The sequence below is a fragment of the Ailuropoda melanoleuca genome, chromosome 2 (genome assembly GCF_002007445.2).
Source record: "Ailuropoda melanoleuca isolate Jingjing chromosome 2, ASM200744v2, whole genome shotgun sequence".
NCBI lineage: Eukaryota > Metazoa > Chordata > Mammalia > Carnivora > Ursidae > Ailuropoda > Ailuropoda melanoleuca.
In genome coordinates this window covers 29,411,767-29,434,586 of record NC_048219.1, presented here as the reverse complement: position 1 = coordinate 29,434,586, position 22,820 = coordinate 29,411,767, and the positions used below count along the sequence as shown (strand labels likewise).

The 22,820-nt window shown below is 55.5% G+C and overlaps 1 protein-coding gene across 8 annotated transcripts in view; it reads right to left on the bottom strand.

Annotated features, from left to right (window-relative positions):
- The window catches only part of ACOT11 (acyl-CoA thioesterase 11), a 59,200-nt gene that overhangs the window by 4,445 nt on the left and 31,935 nt on the right, over window positions 1-22,820 (bottom strand). For 4 of the 8 annotated variants that reach the window (XM_034653151.1, XM_034653127.1, XM_034653155.1 and 1 more), the window contains exons 3-15: window positions 19,745-19,814; window positions 14,890-14,950; window positions 13,684-13,782; window positions 13,095-13,230; window positions 11,171-11,354; window positions 9,855-9,974; window positions 7,722-7,866; window positions 6,096-6,151; window positions 5,232-5,298; window positions 4,776-4,859; window positions 3,778-3,911; window positions 1,296-1,427; window positions 531-657 (exon numbers count right to left, since the gene is read on the bottom strand). In XM_034653151.1, the coding sequence (XP_034509042.1) occupies window positions 531-657; window positions 1,296-1,427; window positions 3,778-3,911; window positions 4,776-4,859; window positions 5,232-5,298; window positions 6,096-6,151; window positions 7,722-7,866; window positions 9,855-9,974; window positions 11,171-11,354; window positions 13,095-13,230; window positions 13,684-13,782; window positions 14,890-14,950; window positions 19,745-19,814 (1,415 nt within the window). Of the gene's footprint in view, window positions 1-530; window positions 658-1,295; window positions 1,428-3,777; window positions 3,912-4,775; window positions 4,860-5,231; window positions 5,299-6,095; window positions 6,152-7,721; window positions 7,867-9,854; window positions 9,975-11,170; window positions 11,355-13,094; window positions 13,231-13,683; window positions 13,783-14,889; window positions 16,399-19,744; window positions 19,815-20,670; window positions 20,882-22,266; window positions 22,665-22,820 lie in introns of those variants that run through there. The other 4 variants (XM_034653144.1, XM_034653132.1, XM_034653162.1 and 1 more) reach the window with 4 other exon arrangements.

Sequence of the window (22,820 nt, the reverse complement as noted above, 5' to 3'; positions counted from 1 at the left end):
TCATTGAAGCAAGTTCGAAACAAACCCAGGGACTGTGCTGAGAAGCCCCTCAGGTTAAGTATGTTAGGTCAGCCAACACCAGCCTTGTCCCTACCTGGGCCCGGAGGCGGGGGAACTGCAGCAACCCCTCCCCCCTCCGCCCCCTGCCCTCAGCCGCCTCCCCCACATTTTCAGTGAGCACTGACTACCCTGCTGAGTTTTATGGGCCCTGAGAGCCATAGAAAACCTTCCCAGACGAGAGAGGTATACAAGTAAATAATGAGATGAATTCTAGATCAGAACCCAGGCCTCTGCCCTGGGCTTCCAGAGCGTTTTCCAAGACCCTGCCGTCTTGTCTCTGCACAGATTAGATCATAGTGAAGGCTTGTTTCCAGCCCCTGACACTCTTGGGCTCACCCATGCTCGAAGAGAGCCTGCAGGTGAGGCCCGGGTAGAACTGACGGAGCCCACAGCACCGAGCTCTGGACGTGCATGTGGCTTCAGGGGTATCTGGCCGGGGGGTGGCGTGGGGGAGGGAACACTGGCCTCACCTTGGTCAGTTGGTCCCCCTCTCGCCAGAAGCAGAAACCCGAACATATGGTCTCCCCGCGCCTGTACGCTGGCGTCTCAGGGTGTGTGGGCAGTGTGACTGACCTCATCGCGATGACGTAGGGGTCTCTGGAGCCAAGAAAGGGTGGAGAAGGGCACAGGAGGTGGTGAGGGCCTGTTCTACCCAGCTCTGGCCTGGAGCCCCCTCTGCACAGACCCCCCCACACCAGAATCTGAGGCACATAAACTTAAAAGGCCTGACAGCTGGCACTGGGCCAGGCTAGAGAGGAGGTGCCTGCATGTTAGCCCAGAATTTGCCAGAAGACAGCATGGCTTCATTGCAGATTTTCTGGAAAAGCCTTTCCACTGCAGATGCTCAAAGGAGTCCCACGCTTCGGGAGCTCATGCTTCACTTTTCTGTGCTTGTCTCTAGCAGAAGGGATGCCATGCGTCCCCGCACAGCTGGCGGCCTTGTCCCTCTAGTCAACGTGGGGCCTTCAGAGGGTGGAGGCCAAGCAAGCGGCCACGTGAGCAAGGGCCTCTCCATGTCTGGGGCGAGGCAGCCTAGCCACCTAAGGACAGAGACCACCCTGCCTTAGAGCACACGTGACCAAAGGGGAGAAGAGTCCCCTCACCCTCCATTTTACCCACAGCCCCGAAAAGCCAAGCAGTGCCTGCAGTCCCGCAAAAAGCTCTGAGTCTAAGCCGATGTCCTGGAGGGGGATGAGCCTGGCCCCGCCCTCCCGCCTCAGCAGGCCGGCACCCACCTGTTGTCACAAGGCTTCCGCCGAGAGGCCAGGATCACAAAGTCCTGGGGCTTGGTGTCGCCGCTGAGGACAGGGCTGATGACGTGGTAGATGGCATCGTCCTCGTCCACCTGCAGCACTAGCTCCACGCTCCTGTAGGGGGGCCCAGAGCTTAGGGATCCAGGCAGTCACAGCGGCTCCTGTGACAGCCGGCCTGGCCCAGGCCCTCCCATGCTTCAGCCTTCTTGAGCCGATGTCTGAGGGACACTCTACCCCCTACACTGCTCAGCAAGGGCCATAGGAGGCGGGACGGGCAGGCCAAGACACGCATGGACATACACACACACAGGAACACACGGACATGTACACAGGCAAATGCACACAGCAGGTGCACGCGCCCCACACAGACGTGGGATGGTTTCCTGGTTACGAGCACTGGCCGTGTGCCAGGCACTGTTCACGTGCTTTCCACATACTATCTCATTTATCCCACAGCAGCCCATGCAATAGGTCCTCTAGGTATCCCCATTGTACAGATGACGGGCTGAGACTCAGGAAAATAACCTGCCGCAGCCACAAAGCCATTAAAGAAGCTGGGCTGAGATGTGCTCAGACTGTCAGGGGCCAGAGCTCTGCCCCTCAGGCCCAGGCACACTGCACATATGTGCCCAGGTACACACACACACACACACACACAGGCTTACACCAATATACATGCATGCACACACAAGGACATTCACACAAACGTGTGTGACCATGTCCGAACCTGCCACCTTCTCCCCGGCTCTCCCACCCAACCTCAGAGGCTGCCTCACGAACAGGGCGCTATGGGCAGGGTGGGGGAAGCAGCTAAGGGCTCCCTTTCCCCTTGGGACATTCCCCTGCCCCAATCCCATCAAGTATCGAGGTCTGACTTAGCCTTCAAGGCCCACAGCAGCTTGCCTCCTGAAGCCTTCCTACCATAGGCCCAATACCCCCAACATTCACCATCAAATCACCTCCCAGCTTTGTAGAATGTCACTGCCAACAGGCTTGGGGTCACCTAGACCAAGGCTTTTTACTTTTTTTTTTTTTAAGATTTTATTCATTTATTCGAGAGAGAGACCAAGCACAAGTAGGGGGACAGGCAGGGGCAGAGGGAGAAACAGACTCCCCGCTGAGCAAGGAGCCCAGTGCGGGACTCGATCCCAGGACCCTGGGATCATGACCTGAGCTGAAGGCAGATGCTTAACCGACTGAGCCACCCAGGTGCTCCTGACCAAGGCTTTTTAAAGCAATAGCCTTTTTGCACCAAAACCTTAAATAGAAAGCCTGTGTAGAAACAGCCACAAGTAGGCCCACTCTGTAAGATAGTTGGGGGTAGGACAGGGAAGGCAATTTATCAAAACTCAACTTGCCAGACAACCTGCTCACTGAATTTCCACATGCACAGACCCTCCTTATGGTTATACTCAGGAACATAGGCTCCTCGTAAGCAGCCCGGGAGAAATGACCAAAGGAGGGTGTTGGCACAGCAGAAAATGACTTTAAGGGAATTTGCAAAAATACCAGTTTCAATTTTAACATTCTCATATTAAATACTGAAATGTTGGCTGTTTTCCTACGAACAGATTTATCTCCCTTGGCTGAATTCAGGAAGAAAATATTCACATGAAGAATCAATAAATTCAGGGAACAAATGTATTCATAGGAATAACATTTATATTCAGTAACTCACTACATTCAAAAATAACAAATACACGCACATATCCCTAAGGAGAGCTGGCAAATCAGGTAGACTCATCAAACTGGCCGTTCCATTAGTTCCCCTGAAGCTGGGAGGGTGCCCACCCCCCCCGCCCGCGTTGTAACCTCCACCAAGTGGTCCCTGAGCCTCCTAGGGGGCTCCACAGAATATGGTTTGAAAATCACTGATCTGGGGGCGCCTGGGTGGCTCAGTCGGTTAAGCGTCTGCCTTCAGCTCAGGTCATAATCCCAAGGTCCTGGGATGGAGCCTGATGGTGGGTTCCCTGCTCAGCAGGGAGCCTGCTTCTCCCTCTGCCTCTGCCCCTCCCCCCACTCGTGTTCCCTCTCTTGCTTGCTCTGAAACAAATAAAATCTTAAAGGGGGGCGGGGATTAAAAGAAAATCACTGATCTACCCCAGAGTGCAAATGCATGACCTACATCTCAAGCACCCATTTTAGGAGGAGGAAAACTGAGGCCTAGAAAGGAAGGGACTTGCCCAAGGTCACAGAGCCGGTTGGGCCAGAAACAGGACTTCAACCCAAGCCTCCAACTCCAATTCCAGGCTCAATCCCTTCCCTGAGGGTTCAGAATGCCCTTGACTCTGACACCCACCCAACACATAGCTACAGACACCCCACGCCACCGCCCCGCATGCCCAGCTAGAGGCCAGCAGGGGCTGAGCATCACGGGGGATGGCTCTGGAAGAGACATGTGCGGCCCAGCTTTCCCACCAGGCCTGAGCAAAGCAGCCCGCCCCGCTGGCACCTTGGCCCTTACCGGTAGTGCTTGTCCCACTCAGGCCTCCGAAGCAGGTCTGAGAGCAGCAGGAAGGCCTGGGTGGTGTCCACGTGCACTGACATCTCCATGTGGAAGGAGAGGAACTTGTCTTCCTCCAGAGTGTACAGGCGGACCTGCATGGGACAGAGGGCAGCCTTGTTCCCGCGCCCCCTCCCCGGGCTATGCTGCGGGATGGAGTGGGCTGACTCTGATGCTAGAGGCCAGGGCTGGAAGCTCAGGGCTGCCACTGACTTGCTGTGTGACTGTGAAAAAGCAACTCAACCTCTCTGAGCCTTAGTCCCACCCCCTTGAAAATGGGCTATTGAGAGAATTAAGCACAGGTGGACAGGAGCGTGCATGAGGAAGCAGTGACTAAGGCAACAATGGAATGGGTCCTTAGAGCCAGGCCCCTGTTGAAGTGCCTAATGTCACAGGTGGGAAAGTGACTCTCCCCAGGGCACAGGCAGAACTCACATCTTCCCTCAACCCAGGCTTGTGCATTGGCCCTATCTCTGCAGGGAAAAAGGAGGAGACGGAGGGAGAAAGCCACGGGGCAGAGAACAGCAGAGATGAGGGGTTGGGGGCCAGATGGTGGGTGGGCAGGAGAGAAAGATTTGGGGGTTCTCCACTCCAGGTTCTGTGGGAGCAGCTGTGTTTCTATAACTGGGCTGGTTTCACAGTCTCATCCAATTCCTTTTAAGAAATCCCCTTTTGGGGGCGCCTGGGTGGCTCAGTCAGTTAAGCGTCAGCCTTCGGCTCAGATCATGATCTCGGGGTCCTGGGATCGAGTCCTACATTGAGCTCCCTGCTCAGCGGGGAGTCTGCTCCTCCCTCTCCCTCTGCCCATCACCCCCGCTTGTGTGCTCTCTCTCTCGCCCTACTGTCTCTCTCAAATAAATAAATAAAATATATTTTTTTAAAAATCCCCTTTTGACACGAGCGGTTTGAGAGCTGCTGCTTGAGGTCAGCCGCCTCTGTGGGTGGGTGGGGTCAGCTACCTGGTTGACCTCCGAGGACAGCGCCCAGTTGTCCTTGGCCACGAGCATCTTCAGGGAGGAGACGTTGTTGTAACTCAGGTATACCTGGACGGAGCACACAGAGGAGCCTCACCTTCCCGCCCTCCCCGGCGGCTCTGGGCCAGGGCCACGCTGGACCGAGGGAGAGGACATTGGGCCGTGAAGGGGGCTGGGTGCTGGGCCCTGGGCTTTGGGACAGGAGGCCCAGCCTCGGGCAGACTCGCTGTGTGTGACCCTCTTCTCAGGGTCTCAGCTCTCTCCCGCCAAACAGGGACAGAGGAAAGCCCTTTGCCAACTGTACCAATCTTGAGTCATGACACAGTATCCTGTCCCCTCAGGCCTACTTCCAAACCCATTCTGATAAGAACGGAGAGTCAGGGTCCCCACCCGCCCCCAACATGGGCCTGTGGACTGTCCCCTCAGAGAGGAAGGCCTTACCTGGTTGCTAGGGTCCCAGGGGACAGACAGGGGCATTTCTGCCTGTTTACAGGATACGATGTACTTCCTGGGAGAGAAAAGAGGACAACCATGGTCCCTGGGGAGCCCACGTCTTCCAGAAGACTTCACTCCTGGTGCTTAGCCCGGTAGCAGGGCAGGGACTCCTGTCTGGCCAAGGAGACGGGCTGGGCACCCAGAAAATGGGAGCTGAGAGCATACAAACTCGTTCAGAAGCAGACTGAGGCCGGGGCCGGGTGCCGGGGGAAGCTCGGTCCCCACGCCCTCGCTGAGCAATTGACTCTGGCTAAAGCAGCTTCGCCCTCATGCCTCAGCAGTGGGGGCGGGTGTTGCACCTGCCTCATGTGGTCATCATGAGCATGGGGGGTCGGCCTATGGGACGTGCTCCGTGGATGCACACTTCTCCTATTCGCACAGAAGGCAAACCCCAGTGTATTTCCGGCACTTTCCGGTCTGGCAATGCTTTGGCAGCAGGGGTTCACACCCCGCTGTGTGTCTGAGCAACTGCCTCTACTCTTGGGACCTTTCTTTGTCTGCCCAACACTCATCAGGGTCCATGGAAGGAACCCAGGATTCAGAAGTGGCTGGACCCCGCCAGGTTCAAATTTTCCCTCTGCCTATCATTCCTATCGGTGTGCCCATGGCCACCTAATCCGTCTGTCCTCAGTGTCCACACCTGGACGATGGGCCAGGAAGACCGCTGGGTAGAGAGGTGCGTGGACATAAAGGGCCCAGCCCAGTGTCCAGCACAGGGGCAGCACTGAAGGAATGCCGGTCCCTGGGGCCTGGGGAGCAAGCGGACAGCCCTGAAGCCGTGTCACCTCCCACCACCCAACCCACACTCGCCTGTCCAGTCGGATCTTCTTCCTGGCACTAGCCTCTCGGTAGCGCCGCTCGCCATCCTGGGGAGAGATGCAGGGACAGACTATGGTGTGGGCCAGACGAGCGGCTTGTGCCCTCCTCCCCGCTCCCACTCCCGTGTTGCTGTCTGCCCCCCAAGGCCCGAGGAGCCCCTGCAGCCCTAACATGGAGCTCAGGTCTCATGGGGGCAGCTGCAGGCAAAGGAACCCAGACAGGAGAGGGCCGAGGCTCTGAGCTCCAGCCCCAGCTTCCCGCAGACTCTCTGACTGACTCTGGGAACACCACCTGCCCTCGCTGACCTCGACGTCCTCCTCTGCACAAGGGGATCGCAAAGGGCACAGACAGTGCCAGGAAGAGCCCACATTCCTGGGCACTTGCTCCTACCAGGCACTCTTCTAAAGCACCTTCCGTGCAGAATGTCAAGTCTTGCCACAACCCTCTTGTCCCCATTTTACAGAGGAGGAAACTGAGGCACAGAAAAGTGAGTGGCTTGGGGCGCCTGGGTGACAGTCGTTAAGCGTCTGCCTTCGGCTCAGGGCGTGATCCCGGCGTTCTGGGATCGAGCCCCACATCAGGCTCCTCCACTAGGAGCCTGCTTCTTCCTCTCCCACTCCCCCTGCTTGTGTTCCCTCTCTCGCTGCCTGTCTTTCTCTCTGTCAAATAAATAAATAAAATCTTTAAAAAAAAAAAAAAAAAGGGAGGGGCNAAAGTGAGTGGCTTACCCAAGGTCGTAGGCGTAAGAAGTGGGGCCAGGAACAGAACCCTGATGGCCTGACCCAGAGCTCACCCTCTTAACCACTGCTTCTGATGTCTCTCCACTCACGAGCATCAACCAACACAGGCTGAGACGCACTTGTGAACTGTTTACCACCCCTCATCTGCCGGGCTCCTCCCACCCCCGGCCCCTGCCAATGCCCAGCTGCGGAGTGGGGGGTTTTCACAGCCAATTCTCGGCCCTGTGAGGCAGGCAAGCAGGGCAGGGGACCTTCCCAGAGAGAGGGAATGCCTCTCCAAGGTCACCCCTCAGCCCCCTGGAAGGAAGCCCAGAACTGGCCCACAGGAGGCCCAAGATGGCATTTTTTAAGAGACAGGCTTTGAACCCAAGCCCCTGACTCTTGTCCTTATGCCTCTTGCTCTCCTGTCACCTCCTGCTAAAGGCCACCATTTACTGAGTGCCTACGGGGCTTAGCCAGGCACAGGGTCAGTGCCCCTCAGGCACCCCCCGCAACGTCCCCGTGAGGCAGGAGTACAGATACACCTGCTTTACAGGCGGGGACTGGAAACTTGCAGAGGGCGCCCACTAGAACGTGGCAGAGGGAAGTTCCAACCCACTTCTGACCCCAAAGCCTCCTCCAATTCCGCAGGCTCACGAATGACTGTTACCACCTAACTGAGCTAACTGTGCACGGCCGAGTTCTTTCAGACAGACCCAGGCGTGCCTACCTTGCACAAGGGGCATCTCTGGGCGTCACAGGGCACTGCAAGCTGGCTGTGTGCTGGCAGAGGGGCAGGACTGAGCCCATCACTCCCTGGCTGTGTCAGAGGCTAGCAGGCCCCACCACCCCAGGTAGAGAGGGAGGAGAGCTGGTGCTGGGGCAGGGTGCCACTCACCCCAGGCTGGGGCTGAATCCAGGGCAGTGTCCGAGGCTGGTCATCCGCATCCAGGACCACGAAGGTCATGAAGGCACTGTTGATGTGCCGCCGATGGGTCTCGGCCTCCTGGCGGTAAGCCTCCACGCACACACCCACCTCCATGCTGAAGGAGAGGGACGGCCGTTTCCATGCTGGACGGACCTTCCTGAGCCCGTGCCCCCTCCCCACACACACATACACGCGCATGCACGCACACCTGTGCACACATGCATGCTCCTGCAGCTCTCCCAGCAGCCCAGCTCAGAATCCCTCTGGTAGGAAACCCGAAACTGCTCCCTTTCATCAGTGTTTACAGAGCACTTTCTACATGCCTGGGCCTGTGCTAGTCACTGGGACCACAGAAAGGAGCAAACTGGTTTGGTCCACGCGTTCATGGGCTAACAGCTGGGGAATGGGGCAATACATAAATATATGCATATATAAGCATACACACACACGTGTATATATAATATAATATATACGTACATAATACAGACACACGTATATATGTACATATATGTATACAATATGCAATGTAAACTGCAAAGGATTCTGGAAGGACATGAGCAAGAAGGTGGGGGTGCTGACTCTACTTGGAAAAAATGTCCCTTACACACATCTTCACAAGGGCTCTAGCAGCTGTGCTCCTGACAGTTCAGTTATTGCTGTTTCTGTATATCTGTCTTCATGAATTACAAAAAAGCAGCCACCCCCATTCCCCTCGCTTAGGAAGCTCTACGATCCCAGCATGCGGACGTTATGCGGAGGGGGAACCAAGACCTAGAACAGGACAGTCACCGGGCCAAGGTCACACAACAGCCAGGAAGGGAAGTTGGACTGGAAGGGGGGGCCTTGCCGTTCCAGGTTCAGGGCCTCCCCGCCACGGCAGCAGACCGTGCGCCGGTGAGACTGTGAGTAATGACCATGACAGTAACAATACTCCTGCATTGCACACCTTCTCTGGCCTGCTACCGGTAAGACCGCATTGAGTCCTCACAACTAGGATGTAGTTGTGGCGAACCCCATTTTATGGACAAAACAACTGGAGCTCAAGTGGGGCGTCTGGGCGGCTCAGGCGGTTAAGCATCTGACTCTTGATTTCGGCTCAGGTCACGATCTCGGGGCCGTGGGCTGGAGCCCCGTGTGGGACTGCACACTGAGCGTGAAGCCCGCTTGTGATTCTCTCTCTCCCTCTGCCCCGGTCCTCCCCTGACCCCACCCTAAACCCCCCACACCCCACCCTGCTCACAGGCTCTCTTTATCTCCCTGAAATAAATAAAGAGTACAGTTATAAGAAAAAGAAAGACAGAAAAAAAAAAAAAAAAAAACTGAAATTCAGAGATGTTCAGTAACATGCCTTAAGCCACACAGCCAGTAAAAGGTGAGCCAAACTCGAAACCAGAGAGCCTGGCTCCCTCACTTTTTTTTTTTTTTTTTTTTTTTTTTTTAAGATTTAGTTATTTATTTGAGAGAGAGAGAGCATGAACATGGGGAAGGGCAGAAGGAGAGGGAGAAGCAGGTTCCTCACTAAGCAGGGAGCCCAATGCGGGGCTCGATCCCAGGACAGTGGGATCATGACCTGAGCCGAATGCAGCCACTTAAAGGACTGAGCTGCCCAGGTGCCCTGTGGCTTCCTCACTTTTAACAGCTACAATATGATCTTTGAAATCACCAACACAGATACATATTTAAAGCAAGCTTTCTCGGAGGTATCAGGATTCACTCCAAATTAAGGGATCCAGGAACGAATTGTTGCTTTCAGAGAAAGGTAGGGAAGGATTTGATAAATGAGGGAACACTGGCAAGAGGGGGCCCTATGATGTGAGCACGCACAGTACGCCAGGCCCAGAGGCAGGAGCTGGGAAGAGAGACAGTGACATGCTGAGCACAGGGTATGATCTGAGACCGCAGGAGCCACAGGGCTGGGGAGCCCAGAGGAGGGAAGAGTAGAGCTGCGTCTTGGTCACGGTGAAGGCACCTAGCAGCCGGGCAGGGTTTAGACCTCATGGGCCTCGACTGCAGGGGAAAGGGTCCCTGGCAGTTTTGCAACTGGGCCCCTTCTTGGGTCAGGAAGAGCCCTCAATCCCAGGGGGCCCTGGTCCCGCCCCTTACCTATGCTTGAAGGCGTTGTTCACAATGGCTTTGAGCACCAGGCGGTCCCCAACTTGGGAAGGGCCCCGGAAGTGGAACATCTCAATGGCCTTCAGCGTAGGGTGGGCACGGCACAGCCGGCTGGAGGAGGCCAGGGTCAGGGAGACAGGATCAATGCCCCAGTGCTTCAGCCACAGGCCTGCGTCAGCCTCTCCCCCACCCACAGACCCAGCCCAGAATCACATGCACTGCCCACTGGCCCACCCACTCCCACCCACCCCGGACACTTCTGCTCAGAGAAACAGAACTAAAGTCCCATTTCACAGCTTAGAACACTCAGGTCTATGCATGGCTATCAAGCAGCTGAGCTTGAGGCAACAGATGAAAGCACAGGGCTTGGGCTAATCCTTTCCCCATTTTCCCTTTAAACCCCAGCACCTGCTGCTTCTACGCTGAGAAGCCCTCCCCTTACCCAAAGCTACTTGTCATTCAAGGTCCAGCTCAAGAGCTCTTCCCCAGGAAGCCTTCCCTGACTATCTGGGCTGTGACTCTCCTCTGAGATCTTATCACACACATAGGCTGGGCTGCCCGAAATGGCACTGCTTATGCACTGGGTCCCACGGGGGCAACACAGGGGAGGGGCCATTTGAGCCAGGCTCTTCAGAGGTGAGGAGTAATTCCCCTGGCTGAGGAAGACATGGGTTGAAGGGGGCACTCCTGGCAGAGGCAACAGCAAATACAAAGTCATAGAGGTATGAGGGTCAGTCAGTGAATGTCAGTTATCATAGCTATAAAAAAATACCCCCATATCTAGAGAACAAGCCCCAGACAAGTGCAGAGATTTTAGAAGAAGGAAGGAATTGTTTTCACCTCTAGGGAGAAGGGAACAGTTACAGAAGCTTCGTAGATTTTAGCAGACCAAAAGGAGAGGAAGTGGCATGGGGGGTGGGGTAGAGCATGAGTAAAGCCAGGGCTGGGAACGCGGAGGATGGGAATGGCAGGGAGCATAAGATACAGGAAGCAGCAGGCAGGGCCAGGCCAAGGGGAGGCCTAGAGCCTAGCACCTAGCACCGGGCCAGCCAGCGGCATGGCATTTCCCATGCAGGTGATGAGGACTGCGGAGGTTTTCTAAGTCGAGGAGGGAACGGCCAGCTCACAGAAAAATCCCTCCTTTCTGGCTCTCCCGGTCTGAAAGCCCTAGGTTTCCCTAACAGAACAGCCAAACTCCTGAAGCCTTGAATGCCAACACCAAGCTGGGGTTTCTCCCCCAGAGGGAGCCGGCCAAGGGAAGGAGGGAGAGAAAGGGGGAAGGCAGAAGCAACGCACTCGCCCCTCACCTGGCTGCAATGGTGGCCACGTTCTCCATCCAGGCCATGATCTGGCCCCCGAAGGTATTGCCTTGGTGATTGGCATGGGGGGGCAGGACCAGCTCCACGCTCTCCACGCGGGTCTTCTCGGCTGGCACCATGCAGCTGCAGTCTCTGCTCTCCAGATCTGACCCGGGAAGGGCAGAGGGAGGCACTGCGAGTGCCGGCCCCGGGTTAGGAACAGGAGGACTTGGGATGCAGCAGGTGAGGCTGTCGCAGGGCAGTGGGCGGGACACCCACTTGCAGAGAAGACACACCTGGGTCTGAACCTCAGCACCACCCTACACAGGCTGTATGACCAGGGCCAGTCAGGGGACCTCTCTGACCCTCAGTTTCCTCATTGGTGGAGGGCAGATGTCAGACCCAACCCATGAGGATTGCGAAGATGAAGTGTGATCGTGATTCTAGCGCGCTTGGCACCAAACTAGGAGATAGACTCTCAAAAGGATAGCTCTTCCCTCCCTCTGCCCTGACAGGCCCTGTCCTTCAGGGGCAACGGTTTCAGAAGATTCTTAGTAGGAGAGGCCCAACAGAGGGCAGGGCCTTGGGGGGTCAGAGAAGCAGATGCTGATACAATCCCCCTAACCCAAGGAGGTGCCACACGTCTCCCATCGACCAGGGAGAGAGACCTCATCGGGGACGGCCCGTTCAGAGAGGTGGCCTTTCACTTGGCTTGCAGGCTGCTCCGAGATGCCACAGGCAGGCGGGGGGTGGGGGGGGCTGAGCTGAGACCTGAAGACAGGATGGGTAGGACAGTCACAGGAAGCAATGAAGCCTTGGCTTACGTGGAGCTGAGGGCAAGTAAAAGGTCAGCACCAGGTAAAGCTGCGTGGCCAGCCAAAGGCCCGGGTGCCACGCTAAGGCATTGGGACTAACCCTCGGGTAGAAGGGCTGTCAGGACAAGAGGGATGGGGGAGGGCTTCAGCGGATGGATGGCTCTAGGGGGATCTCAAAGACACCAGGAAGAGCCAGGCCTCCCCAGCCACAGCCCCCAGACTCCACACACATAAGCACAAGGAACCGGGAGCCCCCCTCACTGCTTTACCGGGGCCAACAGCTCCCACCTGCTCTCTCCCACTCTGGGCAGCTGAACTATGTTTGAATTGTCCTACAGTTGCCTCCTCTAGGCTTCAAGGAAGACCCCACATCCTACCACTCTGGAGATCGGTGAGTGAGTCCAAGGTTACCCCTCTGGGCCTTTGCCCAGCCTGTGCTCTCCATCAGGAAAACCTTTCCTTTCTTTCCATCTGTCAAAATCCTACCACTCCACAGGAGATCTTTGTGTGCTGGTAGAGAACAATCTCCGAGACGTACTTTTAAGGGGAAAGAAGTAAGATACAGAACAGCGTGTACTGTATATTCCCTTTTGGGTAAAAAGATAGAGCTAAATAATACAGAGTATGCTTCAATATGCAGGGAATCTTCTGGAAAGGTGCCCAAAAAGGAGTAACTGGAGGGGTCCGGGTTCTGGGTAGGAGAGAGTCTTGCGTACGTATTCTATACGTGGGTCTATATGCATATTATTTATGTTTGTACATGTGTCTATGTGTGTATTATGTGTGCATATATATATGTGTGCTTTGTAAAGACTCCTACAGTCTTCGAGGCCATGCTCAATAGTGCCTTCCCAAATACCTTGAATCCTAGCGATCCAAATACATTCTGTGGACAACAAAGGGTTTTCCTCGTGTCCTAATTCCACCTTCACAGCTCCTGGGAGCTGAGCAAGAGGCCCAAGCATGCCCTTCCCTGCTGGAGACCTTGAGGCAAGAGGGTCATCAGGACAGTGCATGGACGACCCAAGGGGACTCCTTTCCTCCCTCTGCCCAGCGGGGGCCGAGGACAGAGGGGGGCCGCAGGACGCCAGCTGCCCTCCGTACCCACGGCCACTCACCATCCTGAATGGCGCAGTTGGCCAGGAGGTCCTTGATGGTGTCCGCGTAGAGCAGCCGCATGCGTCGGCGCTCGGCCGCCACGCTGTGCTCCATCTTCTCCTCCTCCGTCCGCGGCGTGATCTGCTTGAGCTTCACCTGTGGGTGGGGGTGGCGAGGGGATGCTCAGGACAGGCTTCCTGAAACAGCGGGAGGGCTGTGCCCCCAGCCTCATCGTACGCCTGGGGTTGCTGGATGGTTACAAGTCTTCGTCCCCTCTCTATCCCCATCTTCCCATCTCCGTGTTGACTGATATTTCACTTTCGTCCTCCAAATCTCCCCAGTCCCCTTTCTTTGGCAAAAGCACAGAGGATGGGGGGGCTGGTCGATAGAACACGTAAGGGAATGGTGAGATCTGAAGGGTCCCACGTGGGACACACAGGAGATGTAGGGAAGAGGAGCGAGGGAAGGTGCCTGGGGTCCGGCCACAGTTGGAGGAAGCTTCCTCGTTGAATTCCCTGAAGCATCCCCACCTCCACCCCTCCACCAACCCCTAGCTTCGCCACCCCGGTCCTGGCCTGCCACAACAAGCAGATGGGGGTAGCCCCCTACCTTGGAGAGCTCCCGGTGGGCCACAAAGGTGGCCAAGGCCTTGCACACGGTCCACTGCTTCTCAGAACACAGGTCCTCGGAGGCCACCTGGATGCCCACCTGGAGAGGAAGAAAAGGTAGGAGGAGTGAGGAAGGGAGAAATGGAGCTCCCAACCTGAGGCTCCACCACTCGATGAGACAGGAAGGCCCACCCCAGGCCAGGACTCGTATTTCTGTATCACCTACTGAGTCAAGGAGGCCAGAAAGCTGAGACAGGTTCTGATTCTACCCCTGGGTCCCTGGAAAGCCTTGGGCAAGTCACTGCCCTTCTCTCGTCCTTGGTTTCCTCATCTATAAAATGGGAGTGAGCATAGGGCACCTGGCTGCCTCAGGTGTGACTCTTAATCTCAGGGTCATGATTTCAAGCCTCACATTGGGCATGGAGCCTACTTAAAATATGAATGAATGAGTGAATGGGTGAATGAAATGGGAGTGAGCATACCTAGGAGAGAATGAAAATGAGACTGTATCTAGGAAAGGACTTAAAGTAGGTAAAATATTGGCTACATTGAAAGATAGACATCTGGGGGGTGTCCAGGGGGTACACAGAGGCAGTCAGGACTCTGCCCCCCCCAGCCTCAGTGGCCCCTCAGTAACCAGTGGCCTGGCTAGGGGAAGCTGCCTGAGCCTGCCATCTACAGGTGGGAAAGAGAGTCTCTCCCCCAGAGCTCACAGAGCTCGCTTAAGAACCCTGCAGCATAGGAACCATGCTCCCATTTCACAGATGGAGAGACAGAGGCTGTGGGAGGTAAGCTAACGCACTGAAGTTCAGGGCTTTCCCTGCTCCAGCCCTGCTGCCTCCAGGGTCAGGCCCAGTGGCTGCCTTCCACACTTTCCCAAGATCACCTGGCTGCTGAAGAGGGTCTGAGGTGAGGTGTGAAGACCCAGGAGGCTGAAGGTCAAGTCTCAGGTTGGAATCTATGTGACCTGGTGACCTGAGGCAAGTCTCTTCCCCTCCCTGGGCCTCAGTTTGCCCTTCTGTGTTATGGGGTATTGGACAGGAAGATCCTTGGATCCTCCCAGCCCTGCCAGCTGTTTCAGAACTGTGCTGCCTCCACCAGGGCGCTGTGAGTGTGAGTGTGTCCAGGCTGGGGGCTGGGAAGGGAGAGCAGGTAGAAACCCCAGCCACCCACCTACCCACCGCCAGGCAGCAACCACCCCACACACCTCCATACTGGAGTTGAAGGCCCGGTTCACCTTGGCCTTGATATTCACCACTTGTCCAACACTGGGGAGAGAAAAGCAGGAGGTGGGCCTTCCAGAGGGGAGAGAGGGAAGGAAGAAGGGCCCAGATTCTTGCAGGGCCTCTGCTGAGGGGAACTGGCAGGGGAATGTCACAGCTTACAGACCATATTCACAATGGCAATGTCACTGAGTCCTCAAAGCAAGCTGTCGAGATAGCATTAGCCCCTCATTTTACAGGTAGGGAGGTGGAGGCATGATTTCATTCATCTCCCCCTTGTCCAGTGAATGCTCAAGCTTCTCTTTGCTTGAGGCTCAACAGTACCCCCTCAGGCACCTGCCCCGCCCCTCTGTCGCTCCATAAGGTTCACCCTCCCGACACTTCTTCCAACAGATGGGCCTGTCTTGTCCACAATCCTTAAGCTCCACCAGGGCCAGGATCACACCTGTCTTGCTCACCATAGACCCTTGAAGGCCTAGCACACGGCACAGGGTAGGCCCTCCATAAATAGTGGCCTACTGAATTAATGCATTGCACGTATATTGAATGCCTACTAAGTACAAGGGACTATAAACAGAGGGTGGGAAGAAAAACAGAAACATGTAAAGATTGCCTACTCTGTGCCAAGCAGTGTGCATTACCTCCTTAGAGCCTCTAGATAAGCGTGACAGGTAGGTTTGGGGGGACTGAACATCAGAGAGGGTAAGCCAGGAGGAGGAGCCAGGCAGGGGCTGGGGCGACCGTGAGCAAGTCCTTTCATCTCTCTGTGCCTTAGCTCACAGACATAGACAGCATAGTGCGAACTTCTTCCTCAAATGCACAGCCTCCTCCCCAAAGCTAGGAAGGGTCCCTTCCAAGGGGCCTGCCTGTCAAGGGGCGGCAGTGGACACAGTGGGAAGAGTCACGTGGGCCTGGGCTCCAGTCCAGCTGTAGCATGACGGTCACACTACTGAGCTGCGTGACCTTGGGTGAGTCACTTTGCCTCTCTGAGCCTATCTCCTTGTCTGTGAAGTGCCGAGATGCGTGACTATTGACGGTCAAGTGAGACGGGGTGTGACACAGCCAGCGCCAGGCCCGGCCCCACAGCAGGAGCTCCATAAATAATAGAAGCCCACGTTCGCCAAGGACTTGTCCATTTCTGTCGTCAGCAGTCCTAATAGGCATGGAAGGGACTGCCATTTCTAGGAGATGCGTGCTGACGTTGGAGGGATGAAGCAGCAGGATGTCTGCAACTTACTTTCAAATAGTTGAGAAAAGAGAGAGAGAAAGAGAAGTATGTGTATTTATTTATCCATATATAGATAAAGCATATTTAGCCCAAAAAATGTTAACTCTTGAATCTCACTGGTGTTGATCATTGCACTATTCAAGTTTTCTAGAGTGTTGAAAGTTTTCATGATAAGAAATTAGGAAAAAATTTCCATGATCCCTAAAATGAAAATAACAGTCTATTTTCTGTGGTGCTAAAAAGAGAGATATTTGTGTCTCTTCCTCCTCCCCCTCCTCCTCTTCCCCCTCTTCCTCTTTTTCCCCCTCCTCCTCCTCCTCTCCTCCCCCTCCTCTCGCTCCCCTCATCCTCCTCACTAGCTTCCCCCAAAGCCAGGCAGACACCCATTTGGACTCCTGAGCACCTCTTCCCTCCTGACTCTTCCACTGCACAGCTCAAGCCCAAACGGGCTCCTTCCCCAGGGTCACTGCCCAGCCTCCGGAGGGGCACCCTCAAGTCTCTAGCTCCCCAACACACCCTCTGGGTATTCTTCACATCACAGAGAGGCAGTTCCCACAATGAGCCCCGTGCAAGCCCTTCCCCGGGACCAATTTACTGGCAGGGGACAGAGGAGCATATTAAATGACACCACAGTGATGCTAACAGCAAAACCCAGACGGTGGAGAACTTGAGAGGGCAAATGACCAGGTCTCCTCCACAAATAAATTCTGAGGAAAAAGGAGAAAGATGGTAAGGAGACAGGGTACTGGGGGAGGGGTAGCATCTATAGATTAAAAAAAAACTTAAGAGGGGCGCCTGGGTGGCACAGCGGTTAAACGTCTGCCTTAGGCTCAGGGCGTGATCCTGGCGTTGTGGGATCGAGCCCCACATCAGGCTCCTCCTGGGANAAGGAGACAGGGTACTGGGGGAGGGGTAGCATCTATAGATTAAAAAAAAACTTAAGAGGGGCGCCTGGGTGGCACAGCGGTTAAACGTCTGCCTTAGGCTCAGGGCGTGATCCTGGCGTTGTGGGATCGAGCCCCACATCAGGCTCCTCCGTTATGAGCCTGCTTCTTCCTCTCCCACTCCCCCTGCTTGTGTTCCCTCTCTCGCTGGCTGTCTCTATCTCTGTCAAATAAATAAATAAAATCTTTAAAAAAAAAAAACAAAAAAAACTTAAGAGACACGGCAACCAATTGCAACTTTATCTGCATCTTGACTTGAACAAAAAACAACTATAAAGCAAAATAAAATAGAAACAAAATCAGGAGACAGTGCGGGCCCCTAAATGCTGACTGGCTATTTGACATGCGTGAGAAATTATGGCCAATTTTGTTTAGGTGTAGTAATGACGTTGATGTTATGTTTAAAAGGAGTTCTTACCACTTAGAGATACATTTTGAAATATTTTTAAATGGCTAAAACCAAAAACAAAGCAAAAAACCTTCTGCAGGTTTCCTCAGGGGCAGCCAGGTCTTTCCTGGTCACCAACCTTGCTCCTGACCCATCCCCAGCTTGCCCTCCTTCCCAGGATCTTTTCTGGCCTCCCCTCCCACCCACATCCTCCTTGGCCCAGACTCACCTTCACTCTCTGAGTCCTGCAGCGGGTCCATTCATCACGCAAGTCCACTCCCTACCCCCAGCCCCCTCCTCCCTAGCTCCTCTGAGTGCCAAAACCTGTGATGGCAGCAGAGATCTCGAACTGGCCCAGACGCAGCTCCCCTGGCCTTCAGAGTGTCACTGCATACGGTGTTGATGGTACTGAAGCCAGCTCGAACACCTCCTCCAGGAAGCCCCCCATAACTCTATGCCATTACACTCACCCCCAGACATATAGAAAATGTGGCCCAATGGTTAAGAACAAGAGGCTCCTGGGTCCTCCACTAGCTGTATGACCTTAAGCAAGTTATTTCATCTCTCTGTGCCTCAGTTTCTTCATCTGTAAAATGAGGATACTAATAGCCAGAACCTCGTAGCATTGTTCTGAGGATTAAATAAGTTAACATATTAAAAAGACATTATAAATAATGCATCAATATTAGTTCATTCATAGTGACAAAGGTACTGTACTAATTAATATGTTAATAATAGGGGGACGGGGTGTGAGATATGTAGGAACTCGCCATATGATCTTCTGAGATACAACTTTTTTTGTAAATCAAAAATACTCTAGGGGCGCCTGGGTGGCAGAGCGGTTAAGCATCTGCCTTCAGCTCAGGGCGTGATCCCGGCGTTATGGGATCGAGCCCCACGTCAGGCTCCTCTGCTGTGAGGCTGCTTCTTCCTCTCCCACTCCCCCTGCTTGTGTTCCCTCTCTCGCTGGCTGTCTCATCTGTCACATAAATAAATAAATAAATCTTAAAAAAAAAATACTCTAAAATAAGAGATACTTAGTGGGGCGCCTGGGTGGCTCAGTCGTTAAGCGTCTGCCTTCGGCTCAGGGCGTGATCCCAAGGTCCTGGGATCAAGCCCCACATCAGGCTCCGTGCTCTGCTGGGAGCCTGCTTCTTCCTCTCCCACTCCCCCTGCTTGTGTTCCCTCTCTCGCTGGCTGTCTCTCTCTCTCTCTCTGTCAAATAAATAAATAAAATCTTTAAAAAAAGAGAGAGAGAGAGATACTTAGAAAAAGTGTTACAAGGCTGACTCATTTGTGAGAGATCATTATTAGCAAGACAGGCACCCCTTTGAATTGAAATTATGTCTCTACATCTGCCTCCCGACAAAGGGGAGCTCCTGGAGCACAGGGACCATGCTCCAGTTGACTTTGTATACCCCAAACCCAGCATGGGCATTGGTCCGGAACAGGTGCAAGTAGTGACAAAGGACCAAATAAATGAAGACAGGGATTGGCCAAATATTCTCCTTAGCCACAACATGCTGGGTATCCAGAAAGCCATGAATCAGCCCTTGGTGTCTGATGTCCTAGGCACTGACAGTGAGTTTAGGAGCAGGCCTGGAGGCCAGAACACTGTGTGCAGAAGCTGCAGCCTGTCCTGGGCTAAGGGCTTGGCATGTCCTCGAGTCCCAGCAAAGCTAAATGGAGGCAAAGCTCAGCACGGGGCGATGCAGAGTTTTCTAACCAGGACAGACATTTTAAAACGCAACCACAAAACAAAAAACTGTGAGGTAGTGAACTCCTCATTCCCAGGGGTATGTAAGCAGAGGCTGAATGGCCCAAGCTTCTGACTCAGGCTTTGCCAAGGGTCCTTGCCTAGGAAACTTTCTACGGTCCAATGACCAACGACCCACAGAGAATGTCCAAGTTTGAAAGGATATGCACCAATTAAGTCTAATCCCTTCCATTCGGCAGATAGGAAAACTGAGGCCCAGAGAAAGAGACTGGCTTCCCCAAAGTCACAGAGCACCCCATGGTACTGCCTCAGCAACGTCCAACTGCAAACCTGGGCGTGGGAACCCACCCCACAGCACCCAGCAGCAAGCCAGCTCCTGGTCCATGGGTCTCCCAGAGCCCCTGCAGACAGGCCTGTACCCGCTCCGCAGAGGCCCTGACAGTCGAGTCAGGTTCCAGGGTTCCAGGCAGCTCACAGGCCAACCAGGTGGGGAGATGGAGGAGGGGCCCTGGCTTCGTGGTGGACAGACCAAGGGGACCAAGAAGCAGGAGGAGCCACTTACCTAATGGTGTGCTCAAAATAGATATCGTCCATGGAAGCGGTGACGCAGGGGCAGCCAGCGTGCCTCTCGGCTGGCGTCGGAAGAAAGCCGTGCGTTAGCAGTGTGCCCATGTCACCAGGCCTCTGAGCAAATGTCAGGTGGCCTGAGCTAAGGCTGTGCCTCCTGGCCTGCACCCCCACCCTCCTCTACTTTCTTCACCTCGGTTTCTACACCCTGACCCTGTTTGTTTATCGGGTTTTGTCTGCCTGGTGTCTCTCCCTGATGGGAGCCTACAAGTCACTTGAGGCCCAGGAGTTTTGCCCATCTCGTTCACTGCTGGGCCGGTCCGGGAACAGCGCCTGGCCCGAGGGAAACACCCAGTTAGCAGCTGTTGAATGACTGAACGATCCCCCTGGGCTATTCTACTCCCCAGCCCTCCCAGGTGCCCTCTGCCGTGGGCTTCACCCTCCTCCGTTTCCCTGCCTGAGTCACTCCTACCCTGGGGACTGTGCTCACCGCCACCTTAGTCCCTCCGGAATCCCTCCCCTGCCCCCAGGTCTGTTCTCCCACAGACCCAACTCTGCCTCTTGCCCAGCCCCCATCAAGCAGCGCGGGGNAACGAGCTCACTTCAGCTCCCCTCAGTTCAGGAGGGCAGGCAGCTGTGGCCCTGGCTCCCGGTGCCCTCAGGCCCGTCGGGGCGGCCCCGCTGGGGCGCACCGTGCTGGAGCGGGGACCCACGGACGCAGGCCAGCCCTCAGAAGTGGGGGCGTCTGGGGGCGAGCGGGCGGGTCTGAGCTGAGCTGGGGGGGTTGGTGTTGCAGGCAGGGGGAACAGCAGGAGCCAAGAGCAGAATGAGGAATGAGTGCGGTGCTGGGGGGGGACAGTGCCCGTCTCTGACAACCGCGGGGCCCCCGCGGGAGGACGCCGGTGCCCGGCAGAGGCTCACCGGACAGGCAGGCGGTGGTGTCGATCCACTTGAGCAGCTGCCCGACGCTCAGCTCGCCACGCTGGTTGGTGTGGCACGGCAGCACGAGCTGACTCATCTGCACCTCCGTGGGGTGCCGGTAGCCCTCGCCATCAGCCATGGCGCCGCGGGCGGTCTGCGCGCGGGAGGCCGACTTGCGCGACGTGCGGTTCGAGAACACAGACGCGATGCCCTGGGGGAAGGGGGGGCGGGAGGGTCACCTCACAGCAGCCTCTCCCGGCTCCGACCGTCCTGCGACCTGAGTGCCACGGGGGGGAGCAGAGAGCACCCTGGGGCCACCTCCCCCAGACCCCAGCTCCAAGAGTGGCCACCATCCTCCAGCCGAGGCTCTCAGAGCCCCGGGGGCTCCCTGGATGCCACTTGTGCCCAGTTTCCTCTTGGCCACCAACTCCCTGTTAGCAGGACCTTGGCTGAACCTGAGGGAGCGGGAGGGCAATTCAGTCCTCCCTTCTGCTTCTGGGCCAGCTGGCTAATGTTTTGCCCCAGATTGGCCTTCGTTCTGGACCGATCCCCCTCTCTACGCAGGGAGGCCTAGCGAGCCCTCTCGCAGTCAAGTCTAGGGATGTGTTCCCAGTAAAGTGTTCCCAGAACAGCTCCTACTTCAGCTCCCACCCGAGCCCCCTTCCTCGGGCTCCCTCATTCTTCAGATGACATCAGAGGCGGCATCTCCGCTGGGTGTTCATCTGTCCCTAGCACTTGGCTTTCCTGACCGGGAGGGCTCTGGGCCGTCACCGACCAGCTGTCTGATCCTGGCCGGTGCTAGAGCAGCTGCCAGCTGGAGGAGCAGCAGAGAAAATCCTCAAACTCACGAACTGGAGGTGGAGTTTCTGCCCAGGACCGAGCTTGCCTGTCCCCAGGCGGAAGGGATGGGGCGTACACGGCGGTACCTCGGACGGGCTGGGATGAGGAAGGGGGCCTCCTGTCTGCCTGGCCTGCTCTCCCTAACAGGCTGTGAATGAGAGCTGAGTACACCTGCCTGTGGGAGGACCGACGTGAGTTCCAGTTCTCGTGGCCAGTGTCACAGTCACTGCCAACATTTATATCATGCTTACTAGGCATCAGATACTCTTCTAAGCACTTTGCATGTGCAAGTTCCATTTTATCCACACAACAGATCCCTAAGGTGGGTTCATCGCTACCTCCCTCTACAGGTGAGGCTCCAGTGAGTGCCGGAACCCAGCTGTGACCCAAGGTCTGGCTACAGAGTCTGAGGTCCTACCCACGACACTATACTGTCTACTCCTGGGGCTGAGATGAGTCCAGGGCCCTGGGCTTGGACTCAGCTGCGACCAGTGCCATGACCAACATTGACCCTGCCACAGCTACAGATGGGGGCAAGGATGACTCTTGGGCTGGGGTCTGTCCTCCTTGGATAATTTCCCCCATGAGGCTCCCATACCTAATTCAATAAATTCAAAACACACCAACGTGACTTGTTCAAGGTCACTAACCCCCAAGCAGCAGAACTGGAATTCGAACCAGGCCTGTCTGACCCAGAACAGCTTATGGGTTCCCAGAGAGGCAGCTCATTCCCGAGAGCCCCTGGGTAGAGCGTACCGTGCTCGGCATCAAGGAGAGCAAGGAGGGCAGCCCCAGGAGCACTCAGCCTGGGAAGAGGCCTGCAGGGTGCCAGGTTGCCAGGCTCGCAGGCTCCTGCAGGCAGCTGGCAGGCCACTGTGGTCCAAGCAGCAGGACCTGTCACCATGGTAACCACTGCCAAGGCATTTCCGGCCTGTTGTGCATTGGGGGCCTGCATAGATGTGGCCGCGTGGCTGCCTTTCTGGGTGTGGGAGATGGTGGAGGGAGGAGGCAGAGAGACTCCAGCTACCCGTACTCTCCCCAAACCCGTCCCACAGCCAGGAATTCTGGGCAGAACATTCCAGAAAGAAGCCACAGAGCAAGCTAGGGAAACGGAGGAAGCAAGATGCAAAGGGTAAGCAGCCCAGAGAAAGAGAGCAGACCATACGGGATCTCTGGGCAGTTCCAGGCATGCACACAGGGAAGCCCTATACACAATGTCCCTGCTTCACAAACTCATTTTCACATCTACCACCCCACTGGATCCCCACAAAGACAGCAGAGGGTGAGGACTGCTGACCCCATTTTACAGA